Source organism: Muscardinus avellanarius, assembly GCF_963383645.1.
Source record: "Muscardinus avellanarius genome assembly, chromosome: 11".
In the NCBI taxonomy this organism is placed as follows: Eukaryota; Metazoa; Chordata; class Mammalia; order Rodentia; family Gliridae; genus Muscardinus; species Muscardinus avellanarius.
This window is the reverse complement of record NC_137797.1, coordinates 67,542,038-67,557,755: the sequence shown is the minus strand read 5'-3', so window position 1 is coordinate 67,557,755 and position 15,718 is coordinate 67,542,038. Positions and strand designations below refer to the sequence as shown.

Genomic DNA, 15,718 nt, shown 5'->3' with positions numbered 1-15,718 from the left:
TGTGTGTGTGTGTGTTCTGTTACTTCTAAATTCTGAAATCTAAGCTTAAGAATTTAAGCTAACTTGCTGTTCCTGCATACCATCCTGTGGCATTTTAATTTATTTATATTACCTTTGCGGGGAGTACTGGGAATACCCAAGGGCGTTCTACCTCTAAACTACACCCCCAGCCCTATTTTATATTCTTTATTTTGAAACTGGGTCTCACTGAGTTGCAAAGGGCCTCACTAAGTAGCTTGATTGTCCTTGAACCAAGATCCCCAGGTCTCAGCCTCCCAAATGCTGGGATTGTGCCAACACGCCCAGCAGTCTATTGCCTATTTAAAGTAATGGCCTTCCTGTAGGTAGAGAGACCTAGGGCATAGTAAACATTTTTATTTGGAAAGTGTCTTGAGTTGCTTAAGCTGACCCCAAACCTGTCTCAGCCTCCCAAGTAACGGATTACAGACATGTACCACCATTCCCAACCAGAGAACATATCTTTAGGGACTTTACCAAGGTGCTTTATTGCATTCCATTCTGAGATAGTTTGTCTCATGTGGTTTTTAAAAAAGATAATGATCCTAGCTAATCCAAGAAACCTAGAAAGGTCTCCCTTAATATTGAATTGCTGGTTTTGTATTCCTTTCTTAATTCGCGAGCCAGGCTGAAAGTTCTAGAAGGTGCAGCTAGGCACTGGGAAAACTAACTTTGAGTTCTTGTTTCTGTGTTACAGGCTTTCCTCCGAGACGGGTGGCATGGGGAGCAGCTAGAACAATGCAGATTCATCCATAATCCCTTTCTGCTGTTCATCACCACTCATGATCCATCTGTGTAGTTTCTGAACAGTCAGCGATTCCAGGTTTTAAATAGTTTGTAAATTTTCAGTTTCTACACACTTTATCATCCACTCGTGATTTTTTAATTAAAGCGTTTTAATTCCTTTCTCTGTTCAGCTGTTAATGCTGAGATCCATATTTAGTTTTATAAGCTTTTCCCTCCTCCCCTTTTTTGTTTTTTTTTTTTTTTGGCTCATGAATTTTTCTGTTTGTCATGGAAATGTAAAAGAGTGGAATATTAATACATTTCAGTTTAGTTCTGTAATGTCAGGAATTTTTCAAAAAAAATTAAAAGATGGACTGGAGCTTTTTCGTTGTGAATAGAAACTGGATTCCACAGTGATTCATGTGGGTTTTATTCCTGTTGTCTTGCTGTTATTTTTGTACCTTTTATCCTTCAGAGAGCCCTAATTGGGTTTGAATAGAAAACTTTATTGCAATTAAGGTATTTTCCTGTTTTACCACTCCCATGTTTTTATTGGCTTTTTCACTATAGCTCTATACCTGGTTGGTCCTTGAAAAACTTGTGCCCTAAGATTGGCGATTAGGCTCTCCTAGGAATGAACGGTAGAGCAGGGATGTACTTCCAAGAGGATGGGAGGGAGCGGGGGAGATGCACTTGCACACGTGCACATGGAAGTGGTTGAACCTGTATCTGATTGGAGCTCAACTTCTTGGGAATTCCTTGTGCAAGCTTGGATATTTTAAACTAAGACTTTAGTCTATTGTTTTTTAATAACTGTTCATTTATAGTCCTCTCTATAACAAGAATATTTAAGATCTTCTGTACTTGTCCTAAAATTATTTAGAAAAGTGTACCCGCTACCATTTATGTTGATAATTTTTAAAGGTTAAAAGTTTGATATGCACATTTAGTGGGAAAAGAAAGTAACTTGTCCAAAGTTCTCAGGTAAATTCTGGAACCCAGGGCTCCTTAGTAAGCCTGGTATGCTGTCCCATTCATTCATGAAGAAAACCCTCAACACCTAGGCCTGCATGGAGTGGTTATATTTCAAGGTTTTTCACAGGGGTTACAATATCACAGTCCCCACCCCAGTTCTTCAGCCTGAGCCATCACATGCTTTCATTTTCCTAATCTCCCCGTGGGCCCTAGGTCAGGGCTGGGGTAGGGAAATGGACAAAAAAATGAGTTACATTGCCACCTGAGAAACCTCAGAGGGGAGGACCCATCCTTAGTCTCCTTCCTCCCAAGTGCAAAATGTGTAAACAGAGTAAACGGAAAACAAAAGTGCAGTCTAAGTGGATTCCTCTCATCCCCTAGTGCTGGGTAAAGATCCTAGACACAAGCCTGGCTTTTCTACTGCCTAGCTGCTTGCTGAATGTAAGGATGGGGGTCAAGCTAGAAGGGGGCAGTCCCCCTTAACAGCTCTAGGGCAGTACTTGTCATTCATCTCCACAGCTGCAAGTGTCCCTAGAGTTTATCAGGTGAATTAGATGGGGTCAATCCCCCTCAAGCCTGACTTAAGGCTGGGACAGCCCCATCTTTCTCTGATTATGTGGCGCATATATATTATTTATATAAATATTTCTCTATGTACAAGGAATAAGAGTGGCTTTCATGGAGGGAGGGAGGATGGGGGCCGCAAGGCATCAACGCTGTTGGAGTTGTCCAGTTCAGTGCTGTCACAGTCTGAGTCCTCAGAATTAGGAGGGCCCTGTGAGGAAGAGTAGAAGTGCAGTGAGACGGGGCTCAGCGTCTCGTGGTAAACAGATTCCTCCCTTGCTGAGAGCTTAATTTTCGGCAGCTTACTGATTTTGCTTCCGGGATTTAGTTACTCAGGCTGGTCTTCAAGACACAGGACTCATTTTCAGGATCCTTCCCTGGGTGCAATATACAGCTGCCATGCAAGGTGTATTCATCAAGCACCACACTAAATTCTCTATACCTTAGGCCTCAAGTGCCAACATGTGGATATTTGCCTCTGGGAGGGGAAGATGGAGGCTAAATACCTGTCTTGTCTGTGCATCTGTCTCCCCAAAGATGTTAAATTACCAGGCATCCTGTCCAATGTCTGGTTGTTTTATTCTTGACTCACCTGCTCACCTCTGAGTAGGTCCTGGTGTGGGATTGGCAGGGAGTTAGGTTCAGGGTCTGGGACCACCACCTCTGAAGCAGGTGGGTCCAGTGGGATTTCTGAACCCTGGGAGCACATGTCATCAGACCGTTCATCTGGCCGTTCATCAGTATTGGTACTGCCAACTTCAGGTGTGCCACTGGGGGAGGGCTCACTAGCTGTACCCTCCTCCCCATCTGATGGGTTCTCTGAGCTGAAGGTAGATAGCGACTGGCGCATGTTCATGCCCTGAGGCCACCTAAATGTTGGGAAGAGATGGTGATACAACTCCATCTGCCTCTTGCAGCCCAGATAGCAAAAGAAAGCCATTGCTGCTTACACTTACACCACTCACCTCTGGCTGGGTGTCAGCTCTACTTCACTGTCCACCTCCCCTTCCTCCTCTTCTGAGGAGATGCCACGTTTCTGCAGGAGAGATGAGGGGATTGTGGTCAAAAGTGGAAGAGATTTAAGAATCTAGAAGGGAACACAGGTGCAAAAGGTTAAATAGGGAGTGCCTTAAGACTGGGTGGGTATTATGGAGGATGAAACTTGGAAGCAAGGGGAGGCAAAAACAAGGAAAGAGCTGAAGAATACCAGAACCTTCCCCATACTTTACCTGACTTCGAGTGACAGCAGCCCTGTAGAGCAGTGCAGCTGGGGTCAGGTGCTGGCACCCAGCCCGGCTTCCTCCCCGGCCTGGTGTCCCTTCCCTTCCAGTTCCCAGCAGCCCCGCACCTTCACCAGGCCCTACTGGTGGAGGTGGCTCCCCTTTGGCTCCCCCAGGTGAATCAGGGCTGGTGGAACCAGGGGCTGAGCCCTCACTTGGGGGGGTGTCACCCCGGGCTGGAGGTGGTGAGCCAGGATCCCCAGCTCCTCCTGTGGCCCCTCGGCCCCGGGCTCCTAGTGCTGCTGACAGCAGGTCTGGGGACGAAGATGACATCTTGCGGAGCAGAAGGTCATGGTGGAGCCCACGGAGGGCAGGAGGACAAGCCTCCCAAGCTGAGGGTCCCATTCCTAGGCCCCCTGGGCTTCCTAGCCCTCCAGGTTCATGGGGTGGCACAGCTGCACGAAGCCCAGGAAGGTCTCCACAGCTTCCCTTGGCGCTGGCTTTGCGGTGCCTGGTCTTGCCTCTGCGACTCCTCCCTGGTGAGGGGGGTCCCTTAGGACACCCTGGAAGCCCCACCCCACTTAGGGCCGCATCTAGTTTAGGTAGAAAAGACTCTGTCTTGAGGATATCTGGCCTGGTAGGAGAAGAAAAATACAAGATCAAGGTTAAGTTTTTGTACCCAAAGTGCTCCCTAAATTAGGACGTTGCAAGTCGCCCTGTCTACCAGTATTTACAGCTTTTCCAGCATTCCTCCTGCCATACTGCACCTGGGTCATGAGCTCAAGCCCCACCTTTTGCTATGGGGCGAAAGCTTCTGCGGCACATTCCTCTTCTTGATGAGCTTCTCCACTGTGTTGCCGTGCAAGAGTCCTCGGGAAGGATGTGGCTTTAGCAGGCCTGGGCACCTCCGCTCTAAAGCTTGCTCCCGCCTAGAAAGCCAGGTCCTTCTCAGTTAGAGTTAACGACCAACAGGGGTCAGTAGGGTCTCCAACTCCCGTAGCTTACCTGAGCAGCTCCCGCTCCTTAAGTTCCAGTTGTAACATGAGGGCATTCAGTTCCATGTACAGGTTGTTAGCTCTTTCCAGCTTCCGTTCATAGTGTTCTCTGATGTCCAAGGCATGTCTGAAATGGGCAGATGGGCTTTCCAAAGTGAACTGAGTTTCCCTGGTGCCATGATGACCCCAGTCTCCAGGAACTGGTGGTGTCCAGTCCCTTCTGGTAGAAACCACTTCCCCAAGTAGGCACACACCTGAGCTCCTCCCTTCTCCTCATCACCAGCTCCTCTTCTAGGCGGTGCAGGCAGGTCCCTTCTGACTTAATTTTTTCAAAGTGCAATTTTACCTCTTCACGCCACTCTGCCTGAGAATGGAGAGACATGAAAGGTGAGGGCTATCCCTTCACCCAGTTGACCTGTGGTGTCTGGAGGTTGCCTGTACCACTCCAAATTGTGTTGGAGCAAGAGAATGGGGCAAGGGACTTACCAAGATGGTATCTATACATCCTCTAAGAGGACTAATCTGTCTGGTCAACTGTTTTGCCCTGTCTCCTCCTCCTCCCCTTTTCTCCACAAATGGGAAGTTCAGTATTTGTTTTCCTACCCACAGCACACCTGGGACTTAAAGTAAGTCTCTTGGGGCGTGGAAAGCACATCAGCAGAGGCGATATCCAGATGCAGCAGGATCTGTCGGAATGATGGACGATTTCTTGGTTTGCTGTTCCTGAAGGGAATGAAGTTGGGGAAGAAAGGAATTTTAAAGGAACAGATAGGAAGTACACCATTCTTTCCTAAAGTGTCCTGGAGAGGGCAATCCTAGAATCTTTTTTACTTTTTTTTTTTTTTGCAGTGCTGGAGACCGAACCCCAGGGCATTCTACCTATTTGATTGATTGATTGTACAGGGGATGGTACCCGGGGCATTCAACCTCCAAGCTATACCCCAAACCCTCTTTTTTTTTTTTTTTGGTGGTACTAGGGTTCCTGGAAGCCCTTCTACCTCGGGGCTACACTCCCAGACCTATTATTTTTATATTTTTATTTGGAAACAGGGTCTCTTAAGTCAGCTGGCTTTGATCCTCCTGTCTCCGCCTCTAAAGCGCGGGGATTACAAGCGTGCACCACCACACCCGGCATTATTCGTTATTTTGAAACAGTCTAAGTTATGGAGGGCCTCCCTAAGTGGCTGAGGCTGCCAGCAAACCTGTGATCCTTCTCTCTCAGCCTCCCAAGTACTGGGATTACACGTGTGTGCTACCACAGCGGGCTTATTTTTTACTATTACATTTCTTTCTTTCATTTGGTGGTACTGGGGGTGGAACCCAGGGGCTTTTCTACCTCCCGGCTATACTTCCAGACCTATTTTACACTTTATTTGCAAACAGGGTCTAAGTTACTGAGAGCCTTACTAAGTAGCTGAGGCTGGCTTTGAACCTGTGTGATCCTCCTGTCTCGGCCGCCCAAGCACTGGCTGGGATTATGAGTGTGCGACACCACGCCTGGCCTTGCTTTTATTTTTTTGAGGTACGGGGGATGGAACCCAGGGGTATTTTGCCTCCAAGCTATACCCCCAGCCCTATTTTTTAATTTTTTATTTTGAAACCGGGTCTCACTGATTTGCAAAAGGCCTGGCTAAGGTTGCCTGCATACTGTGATCCTCCTGTCTCAGCCTCCCAAATGCTGGGATTACAAGCATGCGCCACCATGCCCGGATCTTATTTTTTATTTTGAAACAGGGACTTGCTAGGTCAATGAGAGTCTCACTATCCTTGAACCTGTGGTCCTTCTTTCTCAGTCTCCCAAGCACTGGTATAAGAAGCATGCACCATCACACCTGGCTTTGATTTTTTTCTTTTTTTTTTTTGGTACCGAGGATAGAATCCAGGGGCATTCTATCTCCTAGCTACAACTCCCAGCCCTATTTTTTATTCTTTATTTTGAAACAGGGTCTCACTGAGTTGCAAAGGGCCTCACTAAGTAGCTAAGGCAAACAGGTTCAGATGTGATACCATATGTCTAAGGATACTCAGAAGGTAGAAGCCTGAATCAAAATCAAATGTCAGGTTTCTTTTGGTGAGGCACTGGAGATTGAACCTAGGGATACTCTACTTCTGAGCTAAACCTCCAGCCCTTTTTATTCTTTTTTCTTGTAGTACTGGAGATTGAACCCAGGGCATTGTACCTCTAAGCTACCCCTTCAGCTTTATTTTATTTTTGTTTTAAAACATGGTCTCACTAGGTTGTGTCTCACTACTTGCTGAGGCTATCCTCAAACCCATGATCCTCCTGTCTCAGCCTCCCAAGTATTGAGATTACAAGCATGCGCCACTATGCCTGGCTGTATTTTTAAATTTGGTCCTGGGATGAGTCTATCTTTGATTCTTTTTCTCTCTTTTTTTTTTTTTTTTCTTTTTTTTTTTTTCAGGTCTGGGGATGGAGCCCAGGTGCATTTGGCCTATGAGCTACACCCCCCTGCCCTGGTTTTTTTTCTTTATTTTGAATCAGGGGCTCACCAAGTTGAGGAGGGCCTAAGTAGCTGAGGCTGTTCGGGAACCGCAATCCTCCAGTCTCAGCCTCCCAAATGCTGGAATTACAAGCGTGCGCCACCACGCCCGGCCTATCTTTGATTCTGATGTGCCTGTACAGATTGCTGGTCAGTCCAGCCTACCTCCATTCTAGGTTGTAGTTTCCTATAGGACCGCTTTAACAGAATCTATGCATTCTAGAGGCTGGCTATTCCTCAGCAACACTCTTAACTGCCAGTCCCTTTCCTAGCCCAGACGAAGCCACTTTTTTCCCCTTCAGTACTGGGGATGGAACTCGGGCATTCAACTTCCGACCTAACATCCCCAGCCCTATCTTTTCTTTTTTTCTTTCTTTCCCCGACCCTCCTGTTTCAACCTCCCAAATGCTGGGATTACAGCCATGCACCACCACGCCCTGCTCAGACTAAGCCATTCTTACCAGCACTGGCGGAGCAGGATTTTGAAGCCATCTGGGCAACTGGAGGGCACAGGCAGATGGAGGCTGTTGCTCCCCACACCCCAGATAATAGCTGATGAATCTACATCTTTGTAGGGGATCTCACCAGTCAGAAGCTCCCATAACACCACACCAAAGGACCTGGGGGTAAAAGGGCACATGACTTGGAAGGGGCTCCTTTCAAAAACCCTGGTTGTCCAATCCCTGGAAGCCCACCTTCCCCCTCTGTTGGCCACCCACTCTCCTCAGTCCTCATCCTGTCCCTCACCAGATGTCGACCTTCTCAGACACAGGCTCGTTGCGGATCACCTCAGGGGCCATCCAGGCTACTGTCCCTGCAAAGGACATCTTGGTGCTCTTGTCACTCAGCTCCTTGGAAGTGCCAAAATCTGAGATCTTCACCACGTCGTCATATGTGATCAGCATGCTGGTAAAGAGTAGTCAGCTAGTATTGGTAGCACTCCACACACCCCACCTAACCACAGCAAATCTGCACCCAAAGGTAAGAGGCTCCCCACAGCCTTTCAAAGCCACCCAATCCTCTCCTTCCTTGTCCCCACAGAGATAGAGCTGTCATTTGGAAAATTTTTCTTTTTTTTTTTTTTTGTTTTTTTGTTCTGGGGGTTGAATTCTCAGGTATTCTACAGCTCAACTACACACTCAGCTCTATTTTTTATTTATTTTGAAACACGGTCTCACTAAGTTCCTGAGTTCCAGCCTTCCCAGTACTGAGATTGCAGGCATGCGCCACCACGCCCAGCTTGGAAAAGGGTTTTGGGATGGTATGGACTTAGGGCAGGGTCTGGAAGCAGGGAGAGGGCCACGCTGCCTGGAGGGTCACCTGTGCATGCACAGCAGGTTGCAGGCTGACTCACTTGGGAGACTTGAGGTCTCTGTGGATGATCTTGTGCAGATGCAGATAGTTCATGCCACCAGCGATGCCCATGGACCAGTCAACCAGCAATGAGGGTGTGACAGGGCGGCCAGCCCGCAGTACTTCATACAGCTGGCCCTGGGCGCAGAACTCCATGAGGATGCAGTAGCAGGGCGCCTGGGTACACACACCCCTGGGGGCCGAACATGTTGTGTGAAAGCCTCCCCTCAACAACCACCTGATCAGCACCTGGAGCCCTCATTCCCACCTGTGCCATTTGGGAGTCTCCTCTGGGAAGGATGGGGTAGTTCCCACTGCCCAGGAGGTCCCACGTCTGCATAATATCCCAGCCCCTTCCCTGAATCTCACTTGAAAGTGATGATGTTGGGGTGCTTCAGCTTTCGCAGGTGCTTGATATCAGTTTCCTTGAGGTCTCGTACCTTCTTCACAGCCACCTCCTCCCCATGGAAGCGCCCCAGGAAGACAGCACCCTGGGCTCCTGAGCCTACCCACTGCAGGTCCAAGATTTCCTCAAAGGGGACCTCCCAAAGGTCTGTGGGCAGGAGGCACATTGTCACAAGGCTCAGAAACCTGCAATCAAGGCCTGGTGACACAGTCTCAGGGACAGGGGACAGCACTGAGTTGGCTGAAAGGACTCAAGAGTAAGGCAGAAAGGGAGCAAAATTAGGCTGAAAAGACTTGGGCTGAGGGGGCAAGGAAGGAGATGATTGGATGGCTTTAAAAGAAGCTGGGGGGCTGGGACATGCTCACCCAGCATGTGTGAGGCCTTGGTTTCAATCTCCAGAACCTCCTTTCCCTCAGACACACATTCCAAGAATAAAAAAGCTGATGGTTGAATTAGGGAGTAGGGTTGGCTGGTGGGAGGGAAGGGATCAAGGGCGGTGACTTGTGGGGCTCCCGGCTCCAGAGCTCACCGGGACCTGGCTTACCTTCCTGCTGCTGCTTGTGCTCCGTGGAGTAGGCTTTGCCAATCATGGTCCAGACCGGGCGCAGGCAGCCAAAGAGGCCTTCAAGGAAGCCACTGCCACTCTGGCACTGTAACCGCACCTCCTCAGCTCGCACTCTAGATGCCCGGCTCTCAGGTGACCCAGTGGCTCCTCCAGAACCCCCTGTGTCCTGTTCATGTAGCTGCAGGACACTGTTGGCAAAAGGCTCAGGGGGTGGCTCTCCACCTGGGGAGGGGCTGGGTCCACCTGCGCCCTGCCCACCAAGAGGCACTACGTCGCGAAGTACACACTGGGTGGGTGTCAGGTCCTTCTCAGGGGTGCAGTCCGAAGCGTCTGGGTCCAGCTTGCGCATGGATGCCTCACTTAAGGTAGACACGAAGCCCCCAAAAGAAGGGGAGGGTGTGCGGGTTTCATGGAGGCAGGCCATGGCCTCTGGGCCCTGGTGTGCTGAGCAGCGGGCCCTATGGGGATGAAGGAGGAAGGGACTGTCAAAGCCGGAGGCAGGCCAGCTCAGGAGGCTAACTCCAGAGGCACGCACAATAGCACAATAGCCCTACCGGAGACAACACTTGAGCCTTGCCTCCAGATACCTTCACAGGATACCTGATACAATTGCTCTTCTCAGGCATCTGTTAGTAGTAACACAACTGATACTCTGATCTACTAGTAACCTACTTGAGTATCCTTTTTAAAAGTTTTTTTTTGGCTGGGTGTGGTGGGGCCCATTTGTAATCCCAGTACTTGGGAGGGTGAGACAGGAGGATCCAGGTTGGGCCAGTCTCAGCTACTTAGTGAGGCCTTCAGCAACTTAGTGATACCCTGTTTCAAAATAAAGAATAAAAAATTGGAGCCAGGCGTGGTGGCGCACGCTTGTAATCCCTGAGCTTGGGAGGCTGAGACAGGAGGACAGCGCAGGTTCGAAGCCAGCCTCAGCTACTTAGTGAGGCTCTCAGCAACTTAGTGAGACCCTGTTTCCAAATAAAATATAAAATGGGTCTGGGAGTATAGCCTGGTGGTAGAAAGCTTCTGGGTTCCACCCCCAGTACCAAAAAAAAAAAAAAAAAAAATGGGCTGGGGGTGTAGCTTGGAGATAGAATTAGCCCAGTCCTATTTTATTTTTCTTTTGTTTTGAAACAATCTCAATGTTGCTGAGAGTCGGTCTCACTGTGTTGCTGAGGCTGTCCTTGAACCAAGATTCTCCTGTCTCAAATACTGAGATTACAGGTGCACACCACCAGACCTGGCTTCACAACTTAAAGTCATGTTAAGATATCACCCGGGTGCTAGTAAAGTATGCCTGAAACTCAAGTATAGGGCTTGGGGTGTCGCTAGTAGAGCCCTTGCCTAGTGTGCACAAGGTTGTGTTCATCTTGACTGCAAAAAATGAAAACAAAACCCTTCAAGTAATATTGGTGAAAACCTAGTTGCGCTCTCCTTGTATGATTATTGAAATTCACTCCTGCAGTACCTATTTCTTTCATCAAATGTCACATGAGGGTCTTTCAGACATGTTTACCTTGGGTCTGAACCTCAGGCATAGCGTGGTACACAACTAGAGCCCTTCCTGCTCAAGTGCACATGATGCTGCCGACCCCGCTGGGTCCTCAGACGATGCTCCTGGGCTTCACAATGAGGGAGCACACATGCTGCCAGAGGCCCGCTCAGGGTCACTTACACAGGTGAAGGCCTTAGCCTAAGACATACTCAGGAGCCACGCGTGGTGACACACCTAGAGGCTGAGACAGGAGGATCACAGGTTCAAGGACAGCCTCAGCAAGTAGGGAGATTCACAGTGAGGCCCTTTGCAACTCAGTGAGACGGGTTTCAAAATAAAGAATAAAAAATAGGGCTGGGGGTGTAGTTTGGAGGTAGAATGACCTGGGTTCCATCCCCAGTACTGCAAAAAAATATTTTTTAATTAATTTAAAAAGACTGGAGTTATAGCTTGGAGGTAGAATGCCCTTGAATTTCATCCCCAATATAAAAAAAAGAAAGAAAAGGAAAAAAGAGGAAGAATGAATTAAAAAAAAGGAAGAAGATGATGATTGGAGGAAGTGGGCGTGGCAGGCACACCTGTGATCCCAGCGAGTGGGAGGCTGACAGGAGGGCCGCAGGCGTGAGGACAGCCTCAGCATGTAGGGAGGCTCTCAGTGACCTAGTGACACCTTGTTTCACAATAAAAAATGAAATAGTGCTGGGGTATGGCTCAGAGTTAGAATGTCTCTGGGTTCAAGCCCTAGTATCTAAAATAACAAATAAAAATAAAATAACATATGGCCGAAGGTATATCTTGGAAGTAGAATGCCTCTGGGTTCACTGACCTAGCAAGGCACTGTTTCCAAATAAATAAAATTGGGCTGGAGGTATAGCTCAAAGGTAAAATTTCTCTGGGTTCAATCTCCAGTACCACATACACACAAAAAGACACAGTAGGGACTCACAGCTCTCCTCTTAGGCCCTCCTCTCAGGTGCTCACACGAGACACCCAGGCCTCTCCAAAGTAAGGTTCAGACAGCTCCACTGTCCCCGCCCCAACATGGTTGGCAAAGAAGCAGAACCATCCAGTAATGATGGAGACGCTATGTTAGAACAAACTGACCTCCTTTTGAGCCTTCCCAGCACCCGCTGCTCTCTAGAGGCCAAAGGAGGCCCTGTTTCTTCCCTACTGCTCCATCTCTAGCCCCTCGAAAACCAAGATCCAGCTTTCTAGGCAGTGGAGGTTTATCACAATTCATAGCTGGCTTGCTTTTGTGTGTGTGTGTGTGTGTGTGTGTAGGTCTGGGGATGGAACCCAGGGGCATTTGACCTCCGAGCTACACACCCTGCCCTATTTTTATTCTTTTTTTTTTTTTTTTTTTTTTGGTGGTACTGAGGTCCCTGGAAGCCCTTCTACCTCCGGGCTACACTCCCAGACCTATTTTTACATTTTTAATTTGGAAACAGGGTCTCCTAAGTCAGCGCTTGCGGCTGGCTTCGAACCTGCGCGATCCTCCTGTCTCTGCCTCCCAAGCGGGGGATTACAAGCGTGCGCCACCACGCCCAGCTATTCTTTATTTTGAAACCGGGTCTTAATGAGTTGCAAAGGGCCTCACTAAGTAGCTGAGGCTGTCCACAAATGGTGATCCTCCAGTCAGTCTCAGCTTCCCAAATGCTGGGATTACAAGTGTTCGCCACCACGCCCGGCTTGGCCTTCAATTTAAAAAAAAAAAACAACCACTAGCCAGACATGGTGGTGCATGCTGGTAACCCCAGTACTTGGGAGGCTAAGACAGAATTGCAGGTTCATGACCAGCCTCAGCAATTTGTGAGGCTATCTGCAACATAGGCTCTGTTTTTTAAAAAAAAAAAACAGGCTGGGGGTATAGCTCATAGGTAGAATACCACTGGGTTCAATCCCAAGTACCATAGAAAAACAAAAATAAACAAAAAGCAGTACAGGTCTGTAATTCCAGAATTTGGTTTGCTGAGACAGGAGGGTCGCAGGTTCAAGGACAGCCTCAGCATTTTAGTGAGACCCTATTTGCAGATTAAAATATAGAGAGGGCCGGATGTGGTGGCGCATGCTTGTAATCCCAGCATTTGGGAGGCTGAGACCAGAGGATCGTGGTTCGTGGACAGCCTCAGCTACTTAGGCTCCCTGCAACTTATTGAGACCCTGTTTCGAAATAAAGAATAAAAAACAGGGCAGGAGGTAGAGCTCAGAAGTCGAATGCCCCTGGGTTCCATCCCCAGACCCAAAAAAAAAAAAAAAAAAAGGGCAGGGAGTGTAGCTCAGAGGTCAAATGCCCCTGGGTTCCATCCCCATACCTGCAAAAATAAAGTAAAATAATAGAGGACAGGAGTTTCAGCTGGAAGATAGAATGCCCACCACCAAAAAATCTCCAACTTGCCTCTGCCACTTAATGCTGGTGTGATTTCAGGCAATGATAGTTGGACTTACATTTCTTGATGTACACAAAATGATGAAATGACTATCATTCAGACAGAGTAAAGTCTCAAACCTATACCAAACTTGTTCACAACTTGACACGGGAAGTATCCACCACATCTAGTCAGTTACAAATGCTGAGGCTCCTGAGGGCAAGAGAGCCTCTTAACTGTTCATGCAGCCCTTAGCCGTCCCCAGAGGTTAGTATGGGAATGGACGCCAAACACGGTGAATCGGGAGGGATGTACACATGCACAAGGAAGGCCTCACTGCATGGCCATGCAAACATGGGGGAGGTGTTGGAGAGCTTTTTTTTTTTTTCTTTTTTTTTTTTTGGTACTGGAAATAAGTACTGGTCTTATATTTTGGTACTAGTCCTATATTTTATTCTTTATTTTTATTTATTTATTTATTTTGCGGGTCTGGGATGGAACCCAGGGGCATATGACCTCCGAGCTACACTCCCTGCCCTATTTTTTATTCTTTATTTTGAAACTGGGTCTCACTGAGTTGCAGAGGGCCTCACTATTTAGCTGAGGCTGTCCGCGAACTGCGATCCTCTGGTCTCAGCCTCCCGAATGCTGGGATTACAAGCGTGCGCCACCACGCCCGGTTCTTATTTTTTATTTTGAAACAGAACTGAATGGCAGAGGGCCTCATTAAGTAGTAGCTGAGGCTGGCCACGAACCACGATCCTCCTTTCTTAGTCTCCCAAATCCTGGGATTACAAGCGTGTGCCACCACACCCAGCTTGGTGCTTGCATTCTTAAGCACCACAGGTGATTCTTTTTAGGACTGGTACATTTGTAGAGCTGCCCCAGTGTCATTCTTGATTCTTCTGGAAGTCCCACTTGTACTGCCTTTGTTCAAGCTTTGTTAGCTGCCATCACCTGGCCCAGCCAAATGCTTAAATCTGCTCCAAGTTCTCCCTCACTCTCCACCCTGCCTTCAGGAGGCTGAGATACTGGCCAGCATCCTCTGCTTCGGCCCCTTTGGTGACCTACTGTGCTTGGTCCAGCAGCCTCAGCTCCATGCATTTGCCCCACCTTCCCATTCATCTCCACCGCTGTTACTCCAAGGGCACACAACTTAACCTGACACCAAGTTACATCAAACCACAGAGCTGGGGCAAGCACTGACCATAGTTAACTCTATGAAAGGTTTACTATGAGCTGGGCGTGGTGGCGCATGCTGGTAATCCCAGTACTTAGGAGGCTAAGACAGGAGGAAGCCAGCCTCACAACTTAGCAAAGCCCTCTGCAATTTGAGACCCTGTTTCCCAATAATAAAATCAGGTAGAATGATGCCTCTGGGCTCAATCCCCATCCCCCCACCCCCACGTTTTCTATGCATGCTAGGCCCTGGTTAAGTGCATTAGCACCTTAAATTCTCAGAACTGTAAGGTGGGCATTTTGGGCCCCATTTTAGAGACTAAAGCCTAGAGCTATTAAGTAACTTGCTCAAACCGCACCTTCAGGCATACTTTGCCTACAGGACCCGTTCTCACTTCTTTAGACTTCCGGGAGGACTCCATCCTGGAAGAGGGAGAGTGACTCCATCCTGGAAGTCCTCCTTCCTGTTCTCTAAATTAATGCCTCTTCTGGTCTTGCACAGACTCCTGTGCTTCCTCCTCCTCCGTCTCTTCCCTGTGGAGCACAGTGTGGTTGGGCCTCTGGTTCCTTTGAGAACCTCGACTGCTTAAGAGCAGCGACTTTGCATGCGTCCCGGTGCTTCCCATGGGACCTGGCGAAGGGAGGGCTGAGTAAGGAGGAACCACTGCTGTACCCACCGGGCATCGCCCTGCGCATCCACACGCACGCACTCTACATAGATCTGCTCCTGTAATTTTCAGAACAGCACAGCAAAGGAGGTATCAGACCTCTTATGTTCTTGAGAAAACTGAGGCCCAGAAAGTAGAAATCACGGTCAAGTTCAGCTTCGGTACCGCCAACACATCCCAGGAGATAACCGGATCAGGGATCCAGAGCGAAGACTTCGATTGTAATGCAAATTATAAACAGGCCCAGCAACTGCCAATACACCAGAGAATTTCGACCACCTCCCCGACCCTGACCCAATATTGGGCTTCCCTTTTGGACCACCCTGAACCAGAGCCGTAGTTCCGGGGCGGGCGGGACTGAGGTCTGGGGAGGTGCAGGGCCTAACCACTGGACCGCTAGGCCACCGGTACCGAATCCCTAAGCCTAAACCAGGGGCAGAGAGGAAGGGGCTACGGCCGCAGGAGGAGGGGGTTCAGGTGAGGCGGGAGGGGCGCTGGGAGCTGCGGCGTAGCCATGACGACTGGGCCGCCGGCGGCTCGTGAAGTCACCAGGACCAGATTAGCCCAGGGTCACGTGGGCGGGGCGGGGCCGCGCCGAGCCCTGGAGGGGAGGGCGCGCAGGTGTGGCGGTCCGCGCGCCCCGCCCCCTCCTGGAACCTTTCTGGGCCCAGCCCGCAGACGCACGGCCGG

The 15,718-nt window shown here is 49.1% G+C and overlaps 2 protein-coding genes across 14 annotated transcripts in view; one reads left to right on the top strand and one right to left on the bottom strand.

Annotated features, from left to right (window-relative positions):
• PCBP2 (poly(rC) binding protein 2) overlaps positions 1 to 1,105 on the top strand; it is a gene marked incomplete at both ends in the record, with an annotated part of 39,484 nt that extends 38,379 nt beyond the window's left edge. For all 12 annotated transcript variants that reach the window (XM_080706587.1, XM_080706584.1, XM_080706586.1 and 9 more), the window contains one exon: positions 716 to 1,105. In XM_080706587.1, the coding sequence (XP_080562713.1) occupies positions 716 to 752 (37 nt within the window). The remainder of the gene's footprint in view (positions 1 to 715) is intronic.
• Positions 1,106 to 2,395: 1,290 nt separating this feature from the next.
• On the bottom strand, positions 2,396 to 9,753 carry MAP3K12 (mitogen-activated protein kinase kinase kinase 12; the record flags this gene model as incomplete). Of its 2 annotated transcripts, XM_080705101.1 has the most annotated exons (14): positions 2,396 to 2,494; positions 2,876 to 3,152; positions 3,249 to 3,319; positions 3,513 to 4,137; positions 4,295 to 4,432; positions 4,509 to 4,625; positions 4,753 to 4,862; positions 5,113 to 5,221; positions 7,461 to 7,619; positions 7,747 to 7,905; positions 8,354 to 8,545; positions 8,722 to 8,905; positions 9,303 to 9,511; positions 9,611 to 9,747. In XM_080705101.1, 14 exons carry the CDS (start codon positions 9,745 to 9,747, stop codon positions 2,396 to 2,398), a joined length of 2,586 nt encoding a protein of 861 aa, XP_080561227.1. The 2 variants fall into 2 exon arrangements, with proteins under 2 accessions (XP_080561227.1, XP_080561228.1); XM_080705102.1 differs by having other exon boundaries at positions 9,303 to 9,753.
• Positions 9,754 to 15,718: the final 5,965 nt, after the last annotated feature.